We start from the raw sequence: 18,410 nt of genomic DNA on the forward strand, positions 1-18,410 counted from the left end.
ATGTCGTTGTCGCCTTTGCTGGAGATGTCGTGACTTTCCTGAAGTATCTGCGTTCGCCTTGTGGCGTCTCACCTTTTTGGGGCTATGATTCAGCCCAAAGGCAACACGTGGGAAAGTGTCATATTTGCCTCATCAAGGAGGAAATTATTGTCGAAGGGATCAGCGAGTTGGCTGTTCCTTCTGCGTTTCCTGAAGTGGAAATAAATTTGGATGCCATCGTAGGTCGATGTCATGAAGCATGTGATTTGGTGAACAGCGTCTCTAAAATTTCCGAACTAGCACTAGGTGTGGCGTGCTGACATTGTTGTTGTGATAGACTAACACGCTGATTTGTCCTTAGAAGAAAACCGATTTATCTGTGATTATCTAGTCTGTGATCTCTGACGTACAGGACGTGTGCCAAGATTCCCGTACATTTCCTTCGAGGCTCCGTAATTAGAGGAAAGAAACGGCGACGATGTCCTCGCAGCAGCTTCCAACGCATCAGAAATACGCCGGCGGTTCTCTGCAGCCGGGCTTCGCCAAACCAACCCGTCGCTGGGTGGGAGAAAAGCACGTGGTCATCGTCGTCTTCCTCGCGTTTCTTCTCATCTGCTTCGGCGCTTTTGTCTTCGTTCCCGACTTCAGAGAGAAAATAAACATCGACGAAGCCTATCGACGCTGGTAAGCGAACACGAGAACCCTCGAAAAAGGAGCGATTGTTCGTGACGCCGCGAACACCGATCGCAGGTTGCACCAGCAGGAGGCGGCGGGCGAACAAGCTGGATGGGCACTGCAGCCTCCCCGAGAACTTCCGAAGCCCGTGGAGTCGATACAGAAGGGCGCGACATCGGAAACGAAGGCGAAAGCCAAACCAGCGGCCGTCGACGCGCCGAAGCGTCGAGAAACTCCAGTCGAAGAAAAGAAAGAGCCGAAGCCGAATGGCGGCGTGGGCGGCGGCGGGAAAGAGGATAAGGAAAAGAAGGAGAAAGTTCGCGAGGTAGGAAAGTGGGCGGGCCGTACTTAGGCGTTGTCCCCATATGTAACCGGTATGTATTTATTTTTTGTTTAGATGATGAAGCACGCTTGGGACTCGTACGTTCAATTTTCGTGGGGAGCGAATGAGTTGAAGCCCGTTTCGAAGCGATCGCACTCGGCCAACATCTTCGGCAATACGGGCTTGGGCGCGACAATTATCGACGCACTCGATACGCTTCACGTTATGGGACTGATGGACGAATTTAAGAAGGGCAGAGACTGGGTTGCCGAGAACTTGAATTTCGAGCAGGCGAGTGAAGTCGTTACTTATGACGTCACTTGTGATTCTTCATTCTAGGGTGACACTTTATCGGTTTTTGAAGCGAATATTCGATTTGTGGGAGGACTGCTGAGCGCCTACGCCTTGTCAAAAGATGACGTATGATGAAATTTATGTTCTATTGAATGGACTGTGTCTTATGCTGTTAAAACTGCTTAGGTTTTTAAAAAGAAGGCTAAGGAAGTTGGCGACAAGTTGTTGCCCGCTTTCAATACTCCTACTGGGATTCCATTTGGATTAATCAGTTTTAAATCGTAAATATCATCAATTGGGTAATTTTTATTGTGGGAATTTCTTCTTAGGGGAGCAGGGAGAAATTGGGGTTGGGCTTCCGGTGGATGTTCCATTTTGGCAGAATTTGGGACTCTCCATCTGGAGTTTGTCTATCTCAGTAAAGTGACGGGTGATTCTATTTACACTGATAAAGTAATTCCTATAGCGTTCCCTCTTGACATCAAATCAGAGCGGTCTGTTCTTTAGGTTAAAAAGATTCGCTCTGTATTGAAAGGATTGGATAAGCCCAACGGCTTATATCCTCTGTATCTGCATCCGAGAACAGGCCAATGGGGCCAACGTGTGGATCATATGACATGCCTTTATAATCGATTAATGTATTTCTTGTATTAGAGCATTTGTCCATGGGTGCTATGGGAGACAGCTTCTATGAGTATCTTCTAAAGGCTTGGCTCCAAAGCGGGAAGAAGGATGAGGAGGCTCGGGAAATGTACGATGCTTCGGCTGACGTGAGGAATAACGAGAACGTTCTTTTGAAATTTTCGAACTTTGTTTATCTTGTTAGGCTATAGTTACGCATCTCGTTAAAAAGTCCCCCGGCGGTTTGACGTATTTTGCGGACCTAAAATCGTCTCGAGTGGAACACAAAATGGATCACCTTGTAAGACACATTTGCGGTCGAATAGTACACCCTTATACGGTAGATGCCCTCTAAAAGATTACACTGTCAATCATTTCTTAGAGCACAGTTTCATTAATTTGCAATATAAAGCTCACTTTCCGTTCTGATGTAGGCTTGTTTTGGCGGTGGAATGCTCGCCCTTGGCGCTCGCACGTTGTCTAATGCCAAGTCAACGGAGATGATGGAAGTGGGTGAAGGCATTGCCAACACTTGCCACGAGTCATACATCCGAACAGGTATACAAATACTGGGCTTGCTTAGAGAGCGTGTGCAAATCTCGTTTTGCGTTGTAGCTACTAGAATTGGACCGGAGGCCTTCCGCTTTGAGGGCGGCAGCGAAGCGATAGCAACGCGACCTAACGAAAAAGTCTACCTTCTTCGACCGGAAACGTTTGAAACCTACTTCATTCTCTGGCGCTTGACGCACAATCAGAAATACCGGGACTGGGCATGGGATGCCGTACAGGTAAAACGAGAATGTCAAACGGCAAAATAGATGGACTCTCTCTAGGCTCTCGAGAAGCATTGTCGCGTTGAGGGCGGATATTCAGGACTGCGCGACGTCTACAATTCCAATTCGGGGAAAGACGACGTTCAACAGAGCTTCTTTCTCGCCGAAACGCTCAAGTATCTGTATTTGATATTCTGTGACGACTCGGTGCTTTCGTTGGACAAGTGGGTCTTCAATACGGAAGCCCACCCTCTCCCCGTTCTCAATTAGAAGAAAAGAAAGTCTCGTCCTCCCGCTAAAACAAAAAAAGTGTCACCATGTATAGCTATTATAAACCATATTCGTGTTTCAATCTATCGACTTGTTTCTCGTCACAAAGCGCGGCTCAACCAATCAGAGAGGGCAGCGTTGATCGTATCGTGTCAACATGGTCGATCTTCGTCGCCAGGACCCGGGTATTCCGTGTCTGCATGCCGAAGTTCTCCGTCCACTATCTTCTCCCACGCGCGCGCATTTATCTAGCTTATATAAGGTAATAGCCACCGTTTCGGCTTTGACCTTTTGTGGACGGCTGCCATTTGATATAAGCATATAATTAGGTACCCAATAATCACTAACAGTCTGCAGTTTCTTCCCGTTCCAACAACAGTGTTAGCAGCTTCGTCTCCCGCTCAGCAAGAGGAGACGGACATTCATCAATGCATGCTCCTTTTCAAAACATGCATGTCTATATTTCAAGGAGCGTAACCAGTTAGATTTTTAAGCGTCTACAAGATGTATCTAAATCTAAGAAGGAGTTCAACAATAAACGACTAAGTACTCTTTCACGGGCAAGCCATGATAAAAGGATGTTTTCCACTCCTTGGCGGAAGATGACGGAACAATGTACACTAACTTCACAGTCTCGACACCAAAAATTCTCTGAACGACGTTAACTATTCTTGACATGGCGCTTTTGTTCTTCGAGTGGCGTTTGCAAATGGTTATCTGAAACAGCGTATCGGGAAGAAGCATGGAATCAATACCTAAAAAGTTGCGTATGAGACCGTTCTTATAGGGCAAGGAGGGAAAAATTACTACGGTACCTGGAAAGTTGCGCTTAGCCGGCTTCAAGTAAACTTTCTCTGTTTTGCCACTCATCTTCGCTCTTTCCAATACAGCTTCGAGTACTCTCATCTCCGCGTTGAGATGAGCTTCTGCGCTGGCGTCGTCCTTCAGGCTCTTTTTTTCTCTTAGACTGCTGCTTCTGAGCCAAAAGTTTGTCAAGAATTCTGGCGATTTCTGCTTCAACAATCACTGGTCTAGGAATCTCTTGAACGCAAGTGACAGAGAGGTCAAGGAGAGCGGTTTCTGAGCCGGTAGGTGATCCTATTAGCAGAAACGAACCGCTGATAAAACACACGCTGTTATGTGACGTTCCGGAATATACCTTTCTGCAAACAATTTCTTTCGGAATTCGTTGACGTTGTTGATTGCGTCTCCGATGAAGTCGATACAGTTTTATTCGTCCGATGAGGCCGTTGTATCCAATGAGCTTCTTGAGGACGACGTTGACTCCGTTTCAAGTAATTTAGCAGTGGCTAAAACAGCAACTAACATTAGTACAAACGCAAAAACAAATTTGTCTGTTGGCTTTCCTACAAAAACAAGATACACCGTAATCAAGGAAACCTTATTGTTAAGTGGCAAGAATTTTAACAAACTACCCTTAATTCATAGCTACTTTGCAGTACTGTAGTTATGAACACAACTATCCGTTGGAACATCGGATGCGCTCAATCAGCAGATTAATTAATTAAGCTAAGTTACTTAACATTTGCGCTAGCAATCTACTTCTTTTAAGCCAACATCAACTGTAGCGTTACCGTTAATAAGGAGTCCTTCAATAATATGATGATGAACAAAGCCCTCGTAGAATTCTCCCACTATTCTTCGGATTGGTGATGTGTCTTCTTCGACACTCTGTATTACAAAGTCGCACGTGCAATCTAATTCAAAAATTTTTTAATTTAAAAACTTACCTTTAGGAACTTTTTCATTTTTTCGGGCCGAATCTTACTCTTTTCTTTCACGTATTCAGATTCTATTTTTTTCGTGGCCCATCGAAATTCGTAATCGATGCAAGTTTTGTCGATGTGAAAGGCATGAATCAGCTCATGCGGAGCACCTCTCATCATCATGCTGTCGACGGGAAGGCTGATGTAGTCGAACAGCTGATCCATTAGAGGAATGCTACGTTTGATAGCGGCTCTTATCCTCTTCTTCGTGTCGCAATAGCCCTTCGTGTCTAAAAGGAGCCTCGGAAGACCGCCTATTTCTTGATATTCCTTTAGAACGTCGACTTCGAGGGAGCAAGCTTCTTTCATTTGCTTAAGTTCTTCAGGCACCCATGCCGACATTACCCGGCTTGAAATTCTGCTTCCTAGTTGCCTTTCAAGAATGGTATACGACATGCCAGGAGATGAGCAAAATACGATGCAATCAAATCCTGTCGAATTTGAATCACGTTCGGTACAGTACTTCATTTACGCTACAGTAATCAAACCTGAAAATTCAATTGCGGGAATAGATCGTGACGTGTTGTCGAATAATAGAACGGTCTTTCGCCTGTCTATTTTTTCCTTCAAAAGGTCAAACGTCTTGAAAAATCTGTGCAATCGGCTATATTAATTATTGAAATCAAATCGGAGTCTAAATACCTTAATTGCTCGCCCTCTTGATCTTGAAAGTTAACGTAAACCATGAGCTCTTTCATGGGATTACAGTATGCAAAATTCTTTTTTTCACGGATCAGCCACAAAATCTCGTATAGAAAAAAAACCGATTTCCCGATGCCTGGATTTCCTTTTATGATCATCCCAATCGTATCCTTGCTCGCCGATGATCTGATTTCTTTTATAATTTGATGAAAAAGCTTGAAATCTTCTCTGACGAAGATCACGGGAGGCTGGATGTCAAAAAGACCGTGCGTTTCAAATGTAGGACGAGTGACCACGTTTGTATCAAACAAAGCGTTCTCAAAAAAGGCTTTAAATCGTTTCTCGTTAGTTCGAGACTCACCTGCAGAGTCAAAACAACGTGCCACGTGAATAATAACAACAGAGAAACGATCTTACGCGGGCGAGTGTGACCATTTCTCTCTTCTATCAATAATTTGATGTCAGACTCCAACAGGTCAAAACGCCTGTCGATGTGGCGCAAAATTGCCTGCGACTGTGACGCGCCCATCTTTTAAGATCTGCAAGGAATAGACCGCAAGTTACGCAAGAAGAGAGCTCCGTCTGTGATGTAGCTCTACTGTTTATATAGCGGTAGCAAGAGCGCACGTTAGTGTGTGGCAAAAACATAACACAAAACAGCACTCGTAATGGCCCACCCACCGATACCTTCGCTCAAGCGAAACTAAAGCAAATATGATAATTTTACTAAAAGGGTAGTTCAGTGACTGCATGAAACGCGGTCGGGCAAAGAACCGAAAATCGGGGCCTCCTTTCCCCTTTTGCGGATATTAGCGATTAGACTCGCTGCAGGCACCTCTCCCTCGAAGTAATCCTCTAATAACTAAAACGGCTATAGAGCTTTATCGTGACATGCAGCGCGATGGTCTCTTTCGGGTGCCACACACTCCACGAAAACCCGCGTCGTGAATGAGCTAACCGCGAAATTTCCACAAAAATCATGAAACACGCTAGCAGTACATGTGAAAAGTCCCCATCCGCGAAAATATAGAAAACGCGAATACGCGAAATTTGCTGCACTAGCTGTTAGCGGTGAACTTAGCCGCACGCTATAACAGCGACCCGGATAACGTGCGGCGATGACGTAACTCGCAAATGAGAGTGGGGCGAAAAAGCCTGATCGATCGACCGCTCGAACTATTATGAATGTTTCAACAACGTCAGCATTTCTGGAGTCGAGCCGGCGCGTCGGAAACTGCGTCGGGGCCGCATGGGAAAGTGGTCTACAGCCTACGGTCTCTCAACTATGCGTAGACCGTCGACTCGGACTCGTCACGGTCCTTTTCGTACGAAATTCGGAAGTACTACATTCGGAACTACACTGTACCGAACAGGGCTTTCTCGCCAAACGTCATAAATTGCGGGACGACGGGGCGAAAGAGTGGGTCTCACTCCAACGTCGACGGTAGAAAAGCCACTTACCCGCTAAACAGTCGAGCGACGAGAGGAGCGAAGAGAAAAACAGTCGAGCGACGGAGAGGAGCGAAGAACAGCTGCGAAGAGCACGAAAGCTTGTTCGGGCTTGTATAGGTGACATCACGCACGTGCAGCCAGAGCCGTTAGCCTATCAGCATCCAGCAGGTGGAAGAGCGCATGAAACCCGGATTGTACAGCGCTACGGCCGTAGTTCACGGACAAGCCCAATTTGGCAAGCGCCGCGATTGTCCGGTCGCTGTCAGAGATAACGTGAAATACAAAGACGGAACTTGGATTTCGAGCAGGTGACTGAAATCGCTATTCATGACGTCGCGTTTGCAATTTTTTATGATAGGTAGTCACTTTATCGGTTTTTGAAGCGAATATTCAATTCGTGGGAGGCCTGTGGAAGGGCGGATGGTACTATTGCGTTCTTAGTCCATGTTGTGAAGAGGGAAACTTTTAATTAAGGTCCTTGAAAAGAAAGCTGCTGAGGAGGTCGGGAACAAGCTGTTGTCCGCTTTCAATACTCCATCTTTCCATTTGGATTAATCAGTTTTAAATCATAATGATGGTCAATTGGTAATTTAGGAAATAGTTGCGAGGAATTCTATTTTAGGGGAGCAGGAAGAAATTGGGGTTCATTTGAATTTGAGACTTTCATCTGAAATTTGTCTATCTCAGCAAAGTGACGAGTGATTCTATTTGCACTGACCATAGATGTAATAAGAATTTACATCTATGCACTGACAAAGTAATTCCTATAGCGTCCCCTAGTTGACATCAAGTCATATCCGAGAACGAGGCAATGGGGCCAACGTGTTTTGGATCAGATGACGTGCCTGTATGATGTTTTCTCTACTTCTTGTATTAGAACATTTGTCCACGGGCGCTATGGGAGACTACAAATACCTTCTAAAGGCTTGGCTTCAGAGCGGGAAGAAGGATGAAGCTTGGGAATAGTACGATGCTTCAGCAGACGTGAGGAATAACGAGAACGTTTTCTTGGAATTTACGAATTTTTTATTGTTAGGCTATAATGAAGCATCTCGTTAAAAAGTCTCCTGGGGGTTTGAACTATTTTGTAGACACGAAATTTTCTCGAGTTGAACACAAAATGGTTAATCTTTAAGAAGTTAAGCATATTTGCTATTGACTCCGACTCACTCGTAACTTATTGTGGAAACTTGCAGTACACCATGAATCCATCTGGCCAAACCCCCAAACAAAGCAAAAAAAGTGTCACTATGTAAGCTATTATAAACCAAATTCGTTTTTCAAGCGATCGACTTGTTTCTCGTCGCACAGCGGGATTAACGCGGCTTGACCAATCAGAGACAAGGTCATTCGCAACGTCGACCATATCGTGTCAGACATGGTCGATCGTCGTCCGCCGGGACCCATTCCCTGTCGCTGCATGTCGAGCGCCGTCAAGAAGTGCTCGGCCGCTTCGCGACGCGCGCCTAAATTAATGCAGCTGATTCCCAAATTGTATCGCGCGCGAACGAATCCCGGATACAACTCGAGAGCGCGTCGATACGCCGTCACGGCGTTCTCGCTCTGATTCCCGTTCGCCATCGTCGCGCCGAGTTTATTCCACAGACGCGCGTCGTCGGGACGGACTTGGAGTGCCGCTCGAAAACAGTCAATCGCTTTTTCATACTCGCCTGACAAATTGAAAAGAACGCCGAGACCGACTTGAACGTCCGGATCAATGTTACTCGGATTGAGTTGAGCGGCGGAGAGATACAGGTCGCGTATCTGCTGGTGAAGCGCTTGCGGCATAATGGAGATTGCCTTTGGGATGGGAACGAGACGTTCGGCAGGCGGAACAAGAGCGCCGTACTCTGGATGAATTTGAAGCCACGCGAGAAGGCTCTTGCACGCGTGACTTTGCAACGATTCGTTCGTGTAACTGACGGCGAGCGCGAGATGAGCGACGGAATTTTTCGAATCCAAAGCGATCGTCTTCTCCAGCGCCGCTATCGCGGCGCCGTCCTGCTCGTTCTCCGCCTGCGTCGTGCCCAAGTATTGCCACGCTTCGACGCGATCGGGCTCGGCTTGGACGGCGGCTTCGAAGAGAAGAATCGCGTCGGCGAGATTGCCCTCGCGCAGTCGAGCGAGACCCTCTTCGAACGGTTGCGGATGATCCTTGAGCGGATTCTCCTCGTCGAATTTGTACGCGTCGACGCGACCCGATTCCCACACCGACTCGTATTCGTCGTCCAACCACGGATGGGTTTCGGACGAGACGCGTTCCCATTCGTTCCAGACGCGATTCATTTCTGATTCCGATTCTTGTTGTTGCGCGCTTTCGAATTCGTCCGCCCACAGGCGCGACATCTGTTCCGTGACGTCGTCGTGACTCGAGCCGTCGCCGCCGCCGCCGATGCGACGCACGAAATCCATGAATTTCGTATTGGCCAATTTTGGATTGTTCGACGTTTCGGCGACCAGATCTCGAGCGACGGCGCGCACATCTTCGCTCTCTCGAAACTCGCTCGCCCACGTTTCCGCATCGCCGACGAATTCGTCGGCCCACTTTTCCGCCGCGGCGGCTTCGGCGGCTGGATGATCACGTGGCACAACGGCGTCCCATTGGTTGCCGCCGATTTCTTCCGTTCCTGCGCGAATGGCGTCTGTTGCAAACTCGTGTGCCCATTTTTCCGCCGCCGTTGCCGTGGAGACGGGAGGCGGGTTGCCGCCGTTGATTTGGAGGCCTCGCATCTCTTCCATCAAGCCCTCCATGCCGAACGTACGCGGCGCTCGATACTGGCCTGTTTCGCGGAGATATTCGTCAACGTAATGGTCGGCTAGGTCGTGCCGTAACCCGATTGGAGGTCGTTCAGTATGAAGTTGCTGTCCCAGGACGTCCTGCTGAAACGACTTGTCCTGGATGGCGTGCGAGGCAAGATTGACAAGAGGATTTGCCGTTCCGCAATCGGCTTCGACGAGGTCTCGCATCATTGCCATCGCACCTTGTAAGAGCGCATGCGCACACACTTGCTTCTGTTGGGTCCTTTGCGGAAAAAGGGGTGTAAAGGACGTCGTGCAAGGCGAACCTCGGCAGACTACTTTTTGCATTTCGTCGCGAAGAGCGACTACCGCAATAGCGGCTGTCACAGAACGTTGGCGAAACTGAAAGATGACATCGTCGGCTTGTTCTGTGATCAAACGGTTAATCAATTTAATCGAGAAGGGACATGACGATGAACTGAAGCAGTTTCTCTTGAAGGAAAAAGGATTTCAATTCGAGCAGGTGGTCCTAAATAACTCTTTTTTTTTGCAATTGTAAACTTTGAAGGTCTCTCTCGTTTCGTTAGTACGACCTTTCCTTGTCAGCCTTTCATTTTGTGGCTGGACGAAAGTTTGAGACGGCAGAGGAAGCGGATGAGTGGCTTGATCAGTTTGAAAAGAAAAAGATTAATGAGCCGTCTCCGGTATCTATACGTTTGGATAGGTGAATTTATTGGATGCTTGTATGCAGATTAGTCAACTCTGCCCACTTCATTGTGCGTGCAAGTGGGGAAATAGTTTCGGCGTCAAATGGCTCATCAGTCACAATGCAATTTTCTTCCGGAAAGACAGGGTATGACTTGGAATTTATTTGAAATTGTTTTACTGATTCTCGTTGTTTAGATTGGACGTACGCCCTATTTTTATGCCTGTGCAAGTCATGTTGATAGAATAAAGAAAATGCTTATTTTGGAAGATCGCGGATACAAACTTTCACCACTTGACTTTGTAAGGAATTGATATTGACTGGTAATAGACGCATTAACCTGAATAGGTGTTTGCGGCTGAAAATCAATTCACGTCACCTGAGGAAGTTCACGAGGTTTTCCATCATCTTGTCAATGAAAAAGGAATGATTGTCAACGCCACTGATAAGGTTCTACAGTATAAAATGCTTTTTCGTTTGTTTGCCACATGTGCAATTTAGTATCAAAGCACCCCTCTTCATCATGCGTGCTTGGATGGAAGCTTTTTTGTTGTGAAATGGCTCGTGGAGCACAACGCTGTTATTAATATTCTTAATGAGGTTTGAAGATTTTACTTGCTTGCAATACTTTTTTCTCTTATGACGTCACGTTCAGTGGGGCAGTACCCCTTTTATGTTTGCGTGCGGAAGTCGCATTGATCGCTCCTTGAAAGTTCATTACTTGAGTGAAAAAGAAGCTGACTGTTCAGCGAAAGATAACGTGGGATTTGATGTTGTTTTGGCTACTCAAACAAATCGTTGTCTTTTTTATTCAGGACGGGAAGACGGCTTTGTTCTTCTCCACCGCCGACTCAAATTATGAAGATGACGTGAGAGATGTTCTTCGATATCTTATTGTTGAGAAAGGCATTGATGCCAATTCAATTGATAAGGTTGCATTCTATTGATATTCCATATCGTCATTTGTCTATTTTTATCTTTAGGAAGGAAGAACACCTCTATTACACGCATGTGGTTATCACCCTAATTTAGTTATCATTCAGGAACTAATTGAATTGGGAGCTAATGTTTCTGCCAGAGATAAGGTTGGTTGAAATTTTTATTTTTTGACTTGCTCTCTATTCCAATTGTTGTAGATAAACCGAAATGCCTTGCATATGGCAGCACGAAGCTTTGGCAAAGACAAGTCAGTTATTTATTTATTGATTGAGAAGGGTGTTGACGTCACATCTGAGGACAAAGTAACGTGTTTTCATTTCAAAATAAAAACAAAGTCTAAACTTTATTTTTAGGAAGGAAATACTCCTCATCAGCTGGCAGTTGATGGTGAAATCAGAATGATCCTTCGGCAGCATTTCGTGCGTCAGCATTTTTATTGTTTTGTTTTCTCGTATGTGATTTATGTAATAGGAAACCGTCCGCTTTTCGATCCTTCAACGAGAAAAAGTTCGCCCTGACTCAATCAAAGTGTGCGTGATTGGCAGTGAAATGGCGGGGAAAACGACGTTCGTCAATTCTCTTCTTCAACTTGATCGCCGCCCAGTTGAACAGAAAGATCGCACAGCTGGCGTTGAAATCCACAACCGCGAAATTCCGGGAGTGGGCAAAGGAACCACTTGGGACTTTGGTTCTCAATCAACCTTCCACAGTGCTCACGGTCTTTTCTTTCAACAATCTAATACAATGCTCTTTCTCATCCTTCCAGTTCGAGAAGGAGAAAAGATGACGTCAGAAGCAGTTCTTCTTCAAGAAGGACGATTTTGGTGTGCGTTCGCCAAGGCTTCATTGCGACCGCTTCCTCCGCGGTTGAGGCCGCTTATTCGTCTTTTCATGATCTTTAATTTGATTGGTTTGAGTGAAGAGGCGAGAATTAAATTTAGCTTTCAGCTTAAACGAGTCGCCGATATTATTCGGAAAGAATTTGGTGACACGTTTAAAATCTCACACGTAATCGAAATGGATTGCAGTAACAAGAATTCAGTTCACATGAATGAGTGTCGCGTCACACTGAGAAAAATTCGTGAGGAAATGCTCGAGGTAATGATTGAGTCACTTGGTTCACTTCACTTGAACAATTTTCTATGTACACAGGCAGCTGATGATGTTCCCAAGTTGTGCCATGCCATCGAGGAACATCTTTCTCTGCCTGAGAAGAAGAGAAAACGTCCATTGGGCTATTTTCTGACAGCAGAAGAATTTGAGAAGTGGGTTGCTGAAGAGGTCAGCATCGCTCTGAGTGAAGACGAGAAAAAAGTTGCTGTCCAATATCTTGACTCGTCCGGAATAGTGAGTTTTTTGTTATAAAACGGGTTCTGTGTCATTGACCGTAATTGTTTTTTACGTAGATTGTTAATCTGGGTCGTCGAATTTGCGTTCGGCCTCTCTGGCTTTGCCACAGCGTGATCGGCCCTCTTCTCTCCCCGCCCTATTTTCCATTTGGCATGCCGATCCGAAAATCGGGAAAGGCGTCCAAAGATGATATGGAATCGGCTCTTAGGGCTTTTCAAAATCATCTTAAGGAAAAGGGCACCCCGTCTTCGTTCGTGGTGACAGCTGACGAAGCAATTGAAGTTCTCCTCGACCTTGATCTGTGCATTCCAGTAAAAAACTTTCCCGGAGTATATCAGATTCCGGCCCTTCTTTCTAATTCAATTCCTCACGACGCCTGGGAGGAAGATCCGGAGCTGGACACGTATCGTGGCCAACGATACGAGTGCGATCATTCCATCGATATCATCTCACCGTCTTCATTCGCCGTCTTCCAATCTCGCTGCTCTCGCTTGGCCAACACGAGTCACGAGGCGTGGAAAGACGGCGTCAAGTTAGTGAAGATTGTCGAAGACAAAGAGGTCGAATGTCTTATCGAATCGGGAATAAAGAAAGAGCACTGTTGCATTGACATCATCCTTCGCTGGTCAAGCAAAAGTGCTTCTCAGAAATTAGCAAAGGAGTTTCTGATTGAGCTGAAATCAATGATAGCTCGAGCGTGTGACGAAAGGAGTCCGGGAGTTGTTCTAAACTGGTTCTATTTAGACAGTTCTCATCTCCGACGACATGACGAAGATCCGGCTATTTACTCGTACAGTGACGTAGATCAGAAACTCAACGGCGATACTATTGATCACAAGCTGTTTTCCACTCGACCAGAGAAACACAACCGTTCTCGTGTCCGAGATTTGGTAATCATTGAGGAGAAACAGAACGTTTCCAAGGTACTAAATGAAGTGAATAAAACTGAGACGTTCAGTTCTCAATAGTTTACTTTAGGCTGTTGGGTTTTCTGCCAATCCTGTTGAGGCTAGTTGCAATTCTGGTATACATTCTGTATCAATTATTGCTTTATTGATTGGCCTGCGTGTTTATTTAGACTCTTTTCCTGACGATGATCAGTTGGTATCAGTAGAGTTGATGAGAGCGTGCGCCGCCGTGAAAGGTTCCAAATGGGACGACATCGGCGCTTTTCTTATCAGCTCCGTCGATCTTGATGATATTCGCGAAGTCACTCGCGGCAACGTCGCTCGCATGGTCAAGGTGCTGGAGTGTTGGAGCATAGGAGCAAAGTCGCCTACGGTAGGCAAACTTTTAGCGTGGTTTGAGCAGGTTGGTGTCAGCCAAAGAGCTATCAAAATGAAATTTGAAGAACTGTATGGATGCCACTAGAAAGTCGCACGTACGTTTAATTTTTGAGGTATAATATGTTTAGGATTTTTGTACTACGTGCGTAAGCATTGAGTTTTCTCATCCTTCTTCTCAAAGTTCGAGTGGATCAAGGGTTATATAGATTACACGTTTTCCGTTTTCATGTCGGTAGAGAGAAATTTCGAACCGCAGGTGGTTACGTCATTGTTTCGACGTCACATCGTGGTCACACGATTGGTTACGTCATTCGTTACGTCGCTGTGGGCCGTCGCTGTCGCTGTACTCTACCCGAATGGCCGAGCGTCGAGTTCTCTCCATTCAAAGTCACGTCGTGCGAGGATACGTCGGAAATCGATCGGCCGTCTTTCCACTGCAAGTGCGTCGTCTGTTTCGGCATCACGCAGCAAGCTCGTGACTTTGTTATCTCACAGTTGTATTGCAGGTGCTCGGTTTCGAGGTCGATTTCGTAAATTCAGTTCAGTTGTGCTCGCACACTGGTTCGTTTTGACATTTGCATGAATTTTTCCTTCGTTTCTGACGTCATCGTTTCTAGGATACAAACACTTTAAGGGTCAAGTCTTGGGTAGCGAAGATTTGAAGGTGCTAGTCGATGGACTAAGATCAAACAAGCTACTGGACGACTACACTCACCTTCTGACCGGCAAGCATAACACATATTTATTTATTTATTTATTAGTTTATTTATTTTTCTCGTTAGGTTACATTGGGTCCAAGTCGTTCTTGGAAGAAGTTTTGTCTGTAGTGAAGGAGTTGAAGGAGAACTGTCCGGGTCTTGTGTATGGTAGGCGTGGATTTTATGTAAAGATTTGTTTTCATACTTCATAGCTTGATTTCCGTTTTTTAGTTTGTGATCCAGTCATGGGTGACAATGGACAATTGGTGAGCCTGCATTTGATTTTAGGAATAGACTGCTTAACGTTTTTGTGCAGTATGTCCCTGCTGATTTGAAGGCAGTCTACCGTGAACAGTTTGTTCCTATTGCTGACATTCTGACACCTAATCAATTTGAGCTAGAGTACGGTATCTCACACATAAGATATCTAGGTAAATACAATGAAAATTTTAGAATACTTAGCGAAATGGAAATTAAAACGGAGCAAGATGCTTTGAAGGTGAGTACAGGATGTTATTCATTGCCAACACCAATAAATAGAATTTTTTAGGCAATAGCTTCCCTACAGAAAAGAGGAGCTAAAGATGTGGTGCTATCAAGCTCTGACTTTCCTGGCAAGGAACCAAATACTATAGTTGCACTGGGACGATCTCGTTCAGGTTTTCAAAATTTGTTTTGTTTTGGCAGTTTTCCCATGTTTTCTTATAGGAAAGTCATTTCGCATTGAAATCCCTCGCCTTCCCGTTTCATTTGTTGGGTCTGGCGACGTCTTTGCTTGTCTACTGCTTGCCTGGTCGTCTCAACACGCCGACAACTTACAAGTACGTGGTTATTGTACACTTCAATAGATTGGCTAATTGCCCCCTTTTTTCCAGCTGGCCTGTGAACAGACTGTGGCCTCTTTGCAGGCAATATTGAAACGTACTGCAGAATCAGCTAAAGGTTTATAAAATAATATGTTTTAGATTTGTTTTTGTGATTGTGCATTTTTAGCAAAAGTTGGAGATTCCGAGCCAACTCCTAGGGATCTCGAATTGCGTCTTGTGCAGAGCAAAAACGACATTGAGACTCCGCCCACTGGCAATCAGCCAAAAAGCGAAACAGTGGACTTCTAATAGAATTTTCCTCACTTTGATTTGTTTTTTCGAGCTGAAATCACGTGCTGACACGAGATGCCCATATATGGCAGTCGCACGCAAGACGTCCCGTACGTACGTAGCTTCTCCACATCGCATTCAGAATGGGTGAGTTTCTTCCCCTCCGCCTTCTCTATCCGCGTCGCGCTTCATTCGCTTTATCGCTCTCGCAGTCGAATGTGTAGTCGAATATGACTACGAAGCGGAAAACGACGACGAATTGTCGCTGACCGTCGGCGACATCGTCACCGACGTCGATTGCATGGACGGCGGCTGGTGGGAAGGCACGTTTCACGGCAAACGCGGCGTCTTCCCGGACAACTTCGTCAAAGTCGTGGAAAAAAGCGCCGGGGGACCCCCGCCGCCTTCGTCGTCGGAGCCGAGTAAAAAGGAGCCCGGTGTCACGCGATTTCTTGCTGTATCGGTTATTTTAGGTAGCGGCGCGAAGCGAAAACGATGCCGGGTGGAGTTTGAGTACGACGCGGCTGCCGAAGACGAGCTCTCGTTGGCCGTTGGTGACGTGGTCGACGTTCTCGCTTGCGACGATCCGGATTGGTGGGAAGGAACGCTCAACGGCAAGCGCGGCGCTTTTCCTTCCAATTTCGTTAAAATGATCGAAGACGATAACGAGAGCGCGGAAGCTCCCGCCGCTCCCGCCCCCGCCGCCGATCCGGCTCCAGTCAAAGATGGTATGTGGTGTGACAAATTGCCGGCCGGCCGGCGTTTCTGACTGAATGGCGGTTTCTCTTTCAGAGCCGCCGGCGAAGAAAACAGTCAGCGCAATGGGATTCGGGAACATATTCAGTCAGCCAGGCGGTTTGAAACAACTGAAGAAAGTCGGCGCCCCACCTCCGCCCGCCTCTTCGGCTAGCGAGGCGAAAAAATCCCCGGCCCCAGCTCCGCCCGCGTCGACAGGCGGTGGTGACGTAAGCTCCCATGCCATTGTTCTTTTCATCAGTCAATGTTGCGTCACTGTATAAAGGCAAAGAAGAAAGCCGCACCGCCGCCACCCGCTCCCGCTCCCGCTCCAGCACCCGCACCCGCTAAGAAAACGGAACGCTATAAAGTTCTGTTTGATTACGACGCCGAGGCGGAAGATGAGTTGTCGTTGAAAGTGGGCGATGTTGTGGAAGTTCTTCGAAAGGATGTGGCCGAGGGTTGGTGGGAGGGGAAACTGAATGGAAAAATTGGCGTTTTTCCGGACAACTTCCTTGACTCCAATCCAGAACCGGAAGAGGAAAAGCCGGCCCCCGCGGCGGCGGCTCCGTCAGGAAGAGCTGCGGTACGTTGAAATAATTAATAATTGATTTAATCTTCTATTTCCTTACTCTAGTCTGGAAGCATGCATGCGGGCGTGCCGTTGCCGGGTATTGGAAGAGTAGAGCTGAAGCGTGTCGAAAAGCCGCCGCCGCCTGAGAAAGATGTTCCAGCTGAAACGGCAAAGCCAATTGGGCCGCACATGCTAAAACCTAAGCCGGCGGCTCCAGCTAAAGCGGATAAGCCGCCTGCTCCCGGGCCACCGGCCAAGCCAAAGCCTGCTGCTGCTGCTAAGCCTCCTGCAAAAGCGCCGCCTCCCACTACGAGGAAACCAGCAGCTCCTGTGGCGCCAAAGAAACCAGTTGATTTGGACAAGAAAGATGGTATTATCATTTATGTGCAAGATAATGTGTGAAGAATCTCGTTCTTTTTTTTGAAGACACGTCGTCCATGGGAAGAAAGCATCCAAGTGGATCTTCCTTAGTAATTCCAAAAAAGCCGGATCTTGCAAAAGAAGCGGAAAAGAAAGACGTCGAAGAGAAGAAAGATGCGCTAAAGCCGCCAGAAGAGGAAAAGAAGAACGGTGAGACTACTCTCGGATACACATAATGCCTATTATTTTTCTCTTCTAGAATTGGACGTCGTGTCAGTTGATTCAGAGCCGCTGAGACATCCGACAATGGACAGACCGAAAAAATCGCATGGTCGTCCGCCTTCGAGGCACATAGGAGCGAAGTTGGTGAGAAGCGAACGCAACGGAAATAACGTTTGATTATGTGAGTATATCTTGTTCTAGGAAGAGGAGAAGAATGACGATGTTCCATCGTGGATAAAGCAACGTGATAATAAGAAGACAAGTGCGACGAAGGTGAGTTAGCATGTGTAGAAAAAGAGGACGTTGTCTGTACTGACAATATATTGTGCCCAGGAGCCGGAACCTCCAGCTCCAACCGTTGCAAAGGCCTCGGACGCAGGGGTGTCTAGCAAGGAGTTGGCTGATTTGAAGAGTGAAATGGCTCGGCTTAAGGGCGTCGTTGAGGGTTTTAAGAAAACGTTTGAAAGTGAAATCGAGAGGATGGAAAATGAGCTGGACGAAGAGAAGAAGGAGAGAATGAAACTTCAAGTCGAAGTGGAGAGACTCAGGAGAAAGAACCCTGTACAGTAGAAATACACTTGCTGGTCATCGTTATCGTTGGTTTGATGGTCCGATTAACTGCTTTTTTTCTGTTTGTACAATTCTTCTTAGCGCACTCGTGTCTGACGTCACATGCGATGAGTTCGACGTTTTTTCGTTCTCTGAAGCTGGGAAGGATATTTAGTACATTTCGTCGCTCTCATTTAGCACGAATACGTCGTTACTCACTAGAAAAGCAACAAAAATCGTATGAAATGACCTCCTTATCTGTGTTCCATAATTTGACGCGATTCTTCTCAGGGTCAATATCAATTTTATCGATCGAGATGGCGAAGAAATTCGAGTCAAA

At 46.4% G+C, this 18,410-nt stretch overlaps 6 protein-coding genes across 7 annotated transcripts; 4 read left to right on the forward strand and 2 right to left on the reverse strand.

Annotated features, from left to right (window-relative positions):
- Positions 1–408: 408 nt before the first annotated feature.
- LOC136193144 (mannosyl-oligosaccharide 1,2-alpha-mannosidase IA-like) lies at positions 409–3,020 on the forward strand. The gene is made up of 12 exons (XM_065981948.1): positions 409–663; positions 730–979; positions 1,052–1,267; positions 1,316–1,396; positions 1,457–1,551; positions 1,600–1,723; positions 1,778–1,871; positions 1,925–2,040; positions 2,097–2,192; positions 2,326–2,449; positions 2,507–2,679; positions 2,725–3,020. Exons 1-12 carry the CDS (start codon positions 458–460, stop codon positions 2,932–2,934), a joined length of 1,785 nt encoding a protein of 594 aa, XP_065838020.1. The 5' UTR covers positions 409–457; the 3' UTR covers positions 2,935–3,020.
- A 353-nt stretch (positions 3,021–3,373) lies between these two features.
- LOC136193146 (uncharacterized) lies at positions 3,374–6,938 on the reverse strand. The gene is made up of 9 exons (XM_065981950.1): positions 6,825–6,938; positions 5,781–5,902; positions 5,364–5,724; positions 5,210–5,313; positions 4,686–5,152; positions 4,530–4,626; positions 4,094–4,244; positions 3,750–4,032; positions 3,374–3,689 (listed from the first exon to the last, which is right to left on the reverse strand). Exons 2-7 carry the CDS (start codon positions 5,890–5,892, stop codon positions 4,165–4,167), a joined length of 1,221 nt encoding a protein of 406 aa, XP_065838022.1. The 5' UTR covers positions 5,893–5,902; positions 6,825–6,938; the 3' UTR covers positions 3,374–3,689; positions 3,750–4,032; positions 4,094–4,164.
- Positions 6,939–7,836: 898 nt separating this feature from the next.
- Positions 7,837–9,805, reverse strand: LOC136193145 (peroxisomal targeting signal 1 receptor-like). The gene has a single exon (XM_065981949.1). It carries the CDS (start codon positions 9,789–9,791, stop codon positions 8,076–8,078), a length of 1,716 nt encoding a protein of 571 aa, XP_065838021.1. The 5' UTR covers positions 9,792–9,805; the 3' UTR covers positions 7,837–8,075.
- A 20-nt stretch (positions 9,806–9,825) lies between these two features.
- LOC136193141 (death-associated protein kinase 1-like) lies at positions 9,826–13,961 on the forward strand. The gene is made up of 16 exons (XM_065981943.1): positions 9,826–10,077; positions 10,142–10,258; positions 10,306–10,407; positions 10,458–10,562; positions 10,609–10,710; positions 10,762–10,860; positions 10,916–11,020; positions 11,076–11,192; positions 11,244–11,345; positions 11,397–11,501; positions 11,553–11,618; positions 11,671–12,297; positions 12,352–12,546; positions 12,606–13,472; positions 13,528–13,573; positions 13,628–13,961. Exons 1-16 carry the CDS (start codon positions 9,964–9,966, stop codon positions 13,918–13,920), a joined length of 3,162 nt encoding a protein of 1,053 aa, XP_065838015.1. The 5' UTR covers positions 9,826–9,963; the 3' UTR covers positions 13,921–13,961.
- An 88-nt stretch (positions 13,962–14,049) lies between these two features.
- Positions 14,050–15,704, forward strand: LOC136193147 (pyridoxal kinase-like). 2 transcript variants are annotated; one of them, XM_065981951.1, is made up of 11 exons: positions 14,050–14,275; positions 14,331–14,396; positions 14,453–14,560; positions 14,618–14,701; positions 14,765–14,799; positions 14,850–14,935; positions 14,987–15,032; positions 15,084–15,192; positions 15,242–15,354; positions 15,409–15,475; positions 15,527–15,704. In XM_065981951.1, exons 1-11 carry the CDS (start codon positions 14,062–14,064, stop codon positions 15,646–15,648), a joined length of 1,050 nt encoding a protein of 349 aa, XP_065838023.1. In that variant the 5' UTR covers positions 14,050–14,061; the 3' UTR covers positions 15,649–15,704. The 2 variants fall into 2 exon arrangements, with proteins under 2 accessions (XP_065838023.1, XP_065838024.1); XM_065981952.1 differs by having other exon boundaries at positions 14,144–14,275; positions 14,342–14,396.
- LOC136193143 (SH3 domain-containing kinase-binding protein 1-like) lies at positions 15,674–18,176 on the forward strand. The gene is made up of 10 exons (XM_065981947.1): positions 15,674–15,777; positions 15,843–16,052; positions 16,104–16,358; positions 16,423–16,595; positions 16,652–16,951; positions 17,003–17,309; positions 17,366–17,509; positions 17,559–17,665; positions 17,723–17,794; positions 17,855–18,176. The coding sequence occupies exons 1-10, from the start codon at positions 15,774–15,776 to the stop codon at positions 18,089–18,091; spliced, it is 1,809 nt and encodes a 602-aa protein (XP_065838019.1). The 5' UTR covers positions 15,674–15,773; the 3' UTR covers positions 18,092–18,176.
- The last annotated feature ends 234 nt before the right edge of the window (positions 18,177–18,410 follow it).

This window comes from Oscarella lobularis, chromosome 11, assembly GCF_947507565.1.
Source record: "Oscarella lobularis chromosome 11, ooOscLobu1.1, whole genome shotgun sequence".
In the NCBI taxonomy this organism is placed as follows: domain Eukaryota; kingdom Metazoa; phylum Porifera; class Homoscleromorpha; order Homosclerophorida; family Oscarellidae; genus Oscarella; species Oscarella lobularis.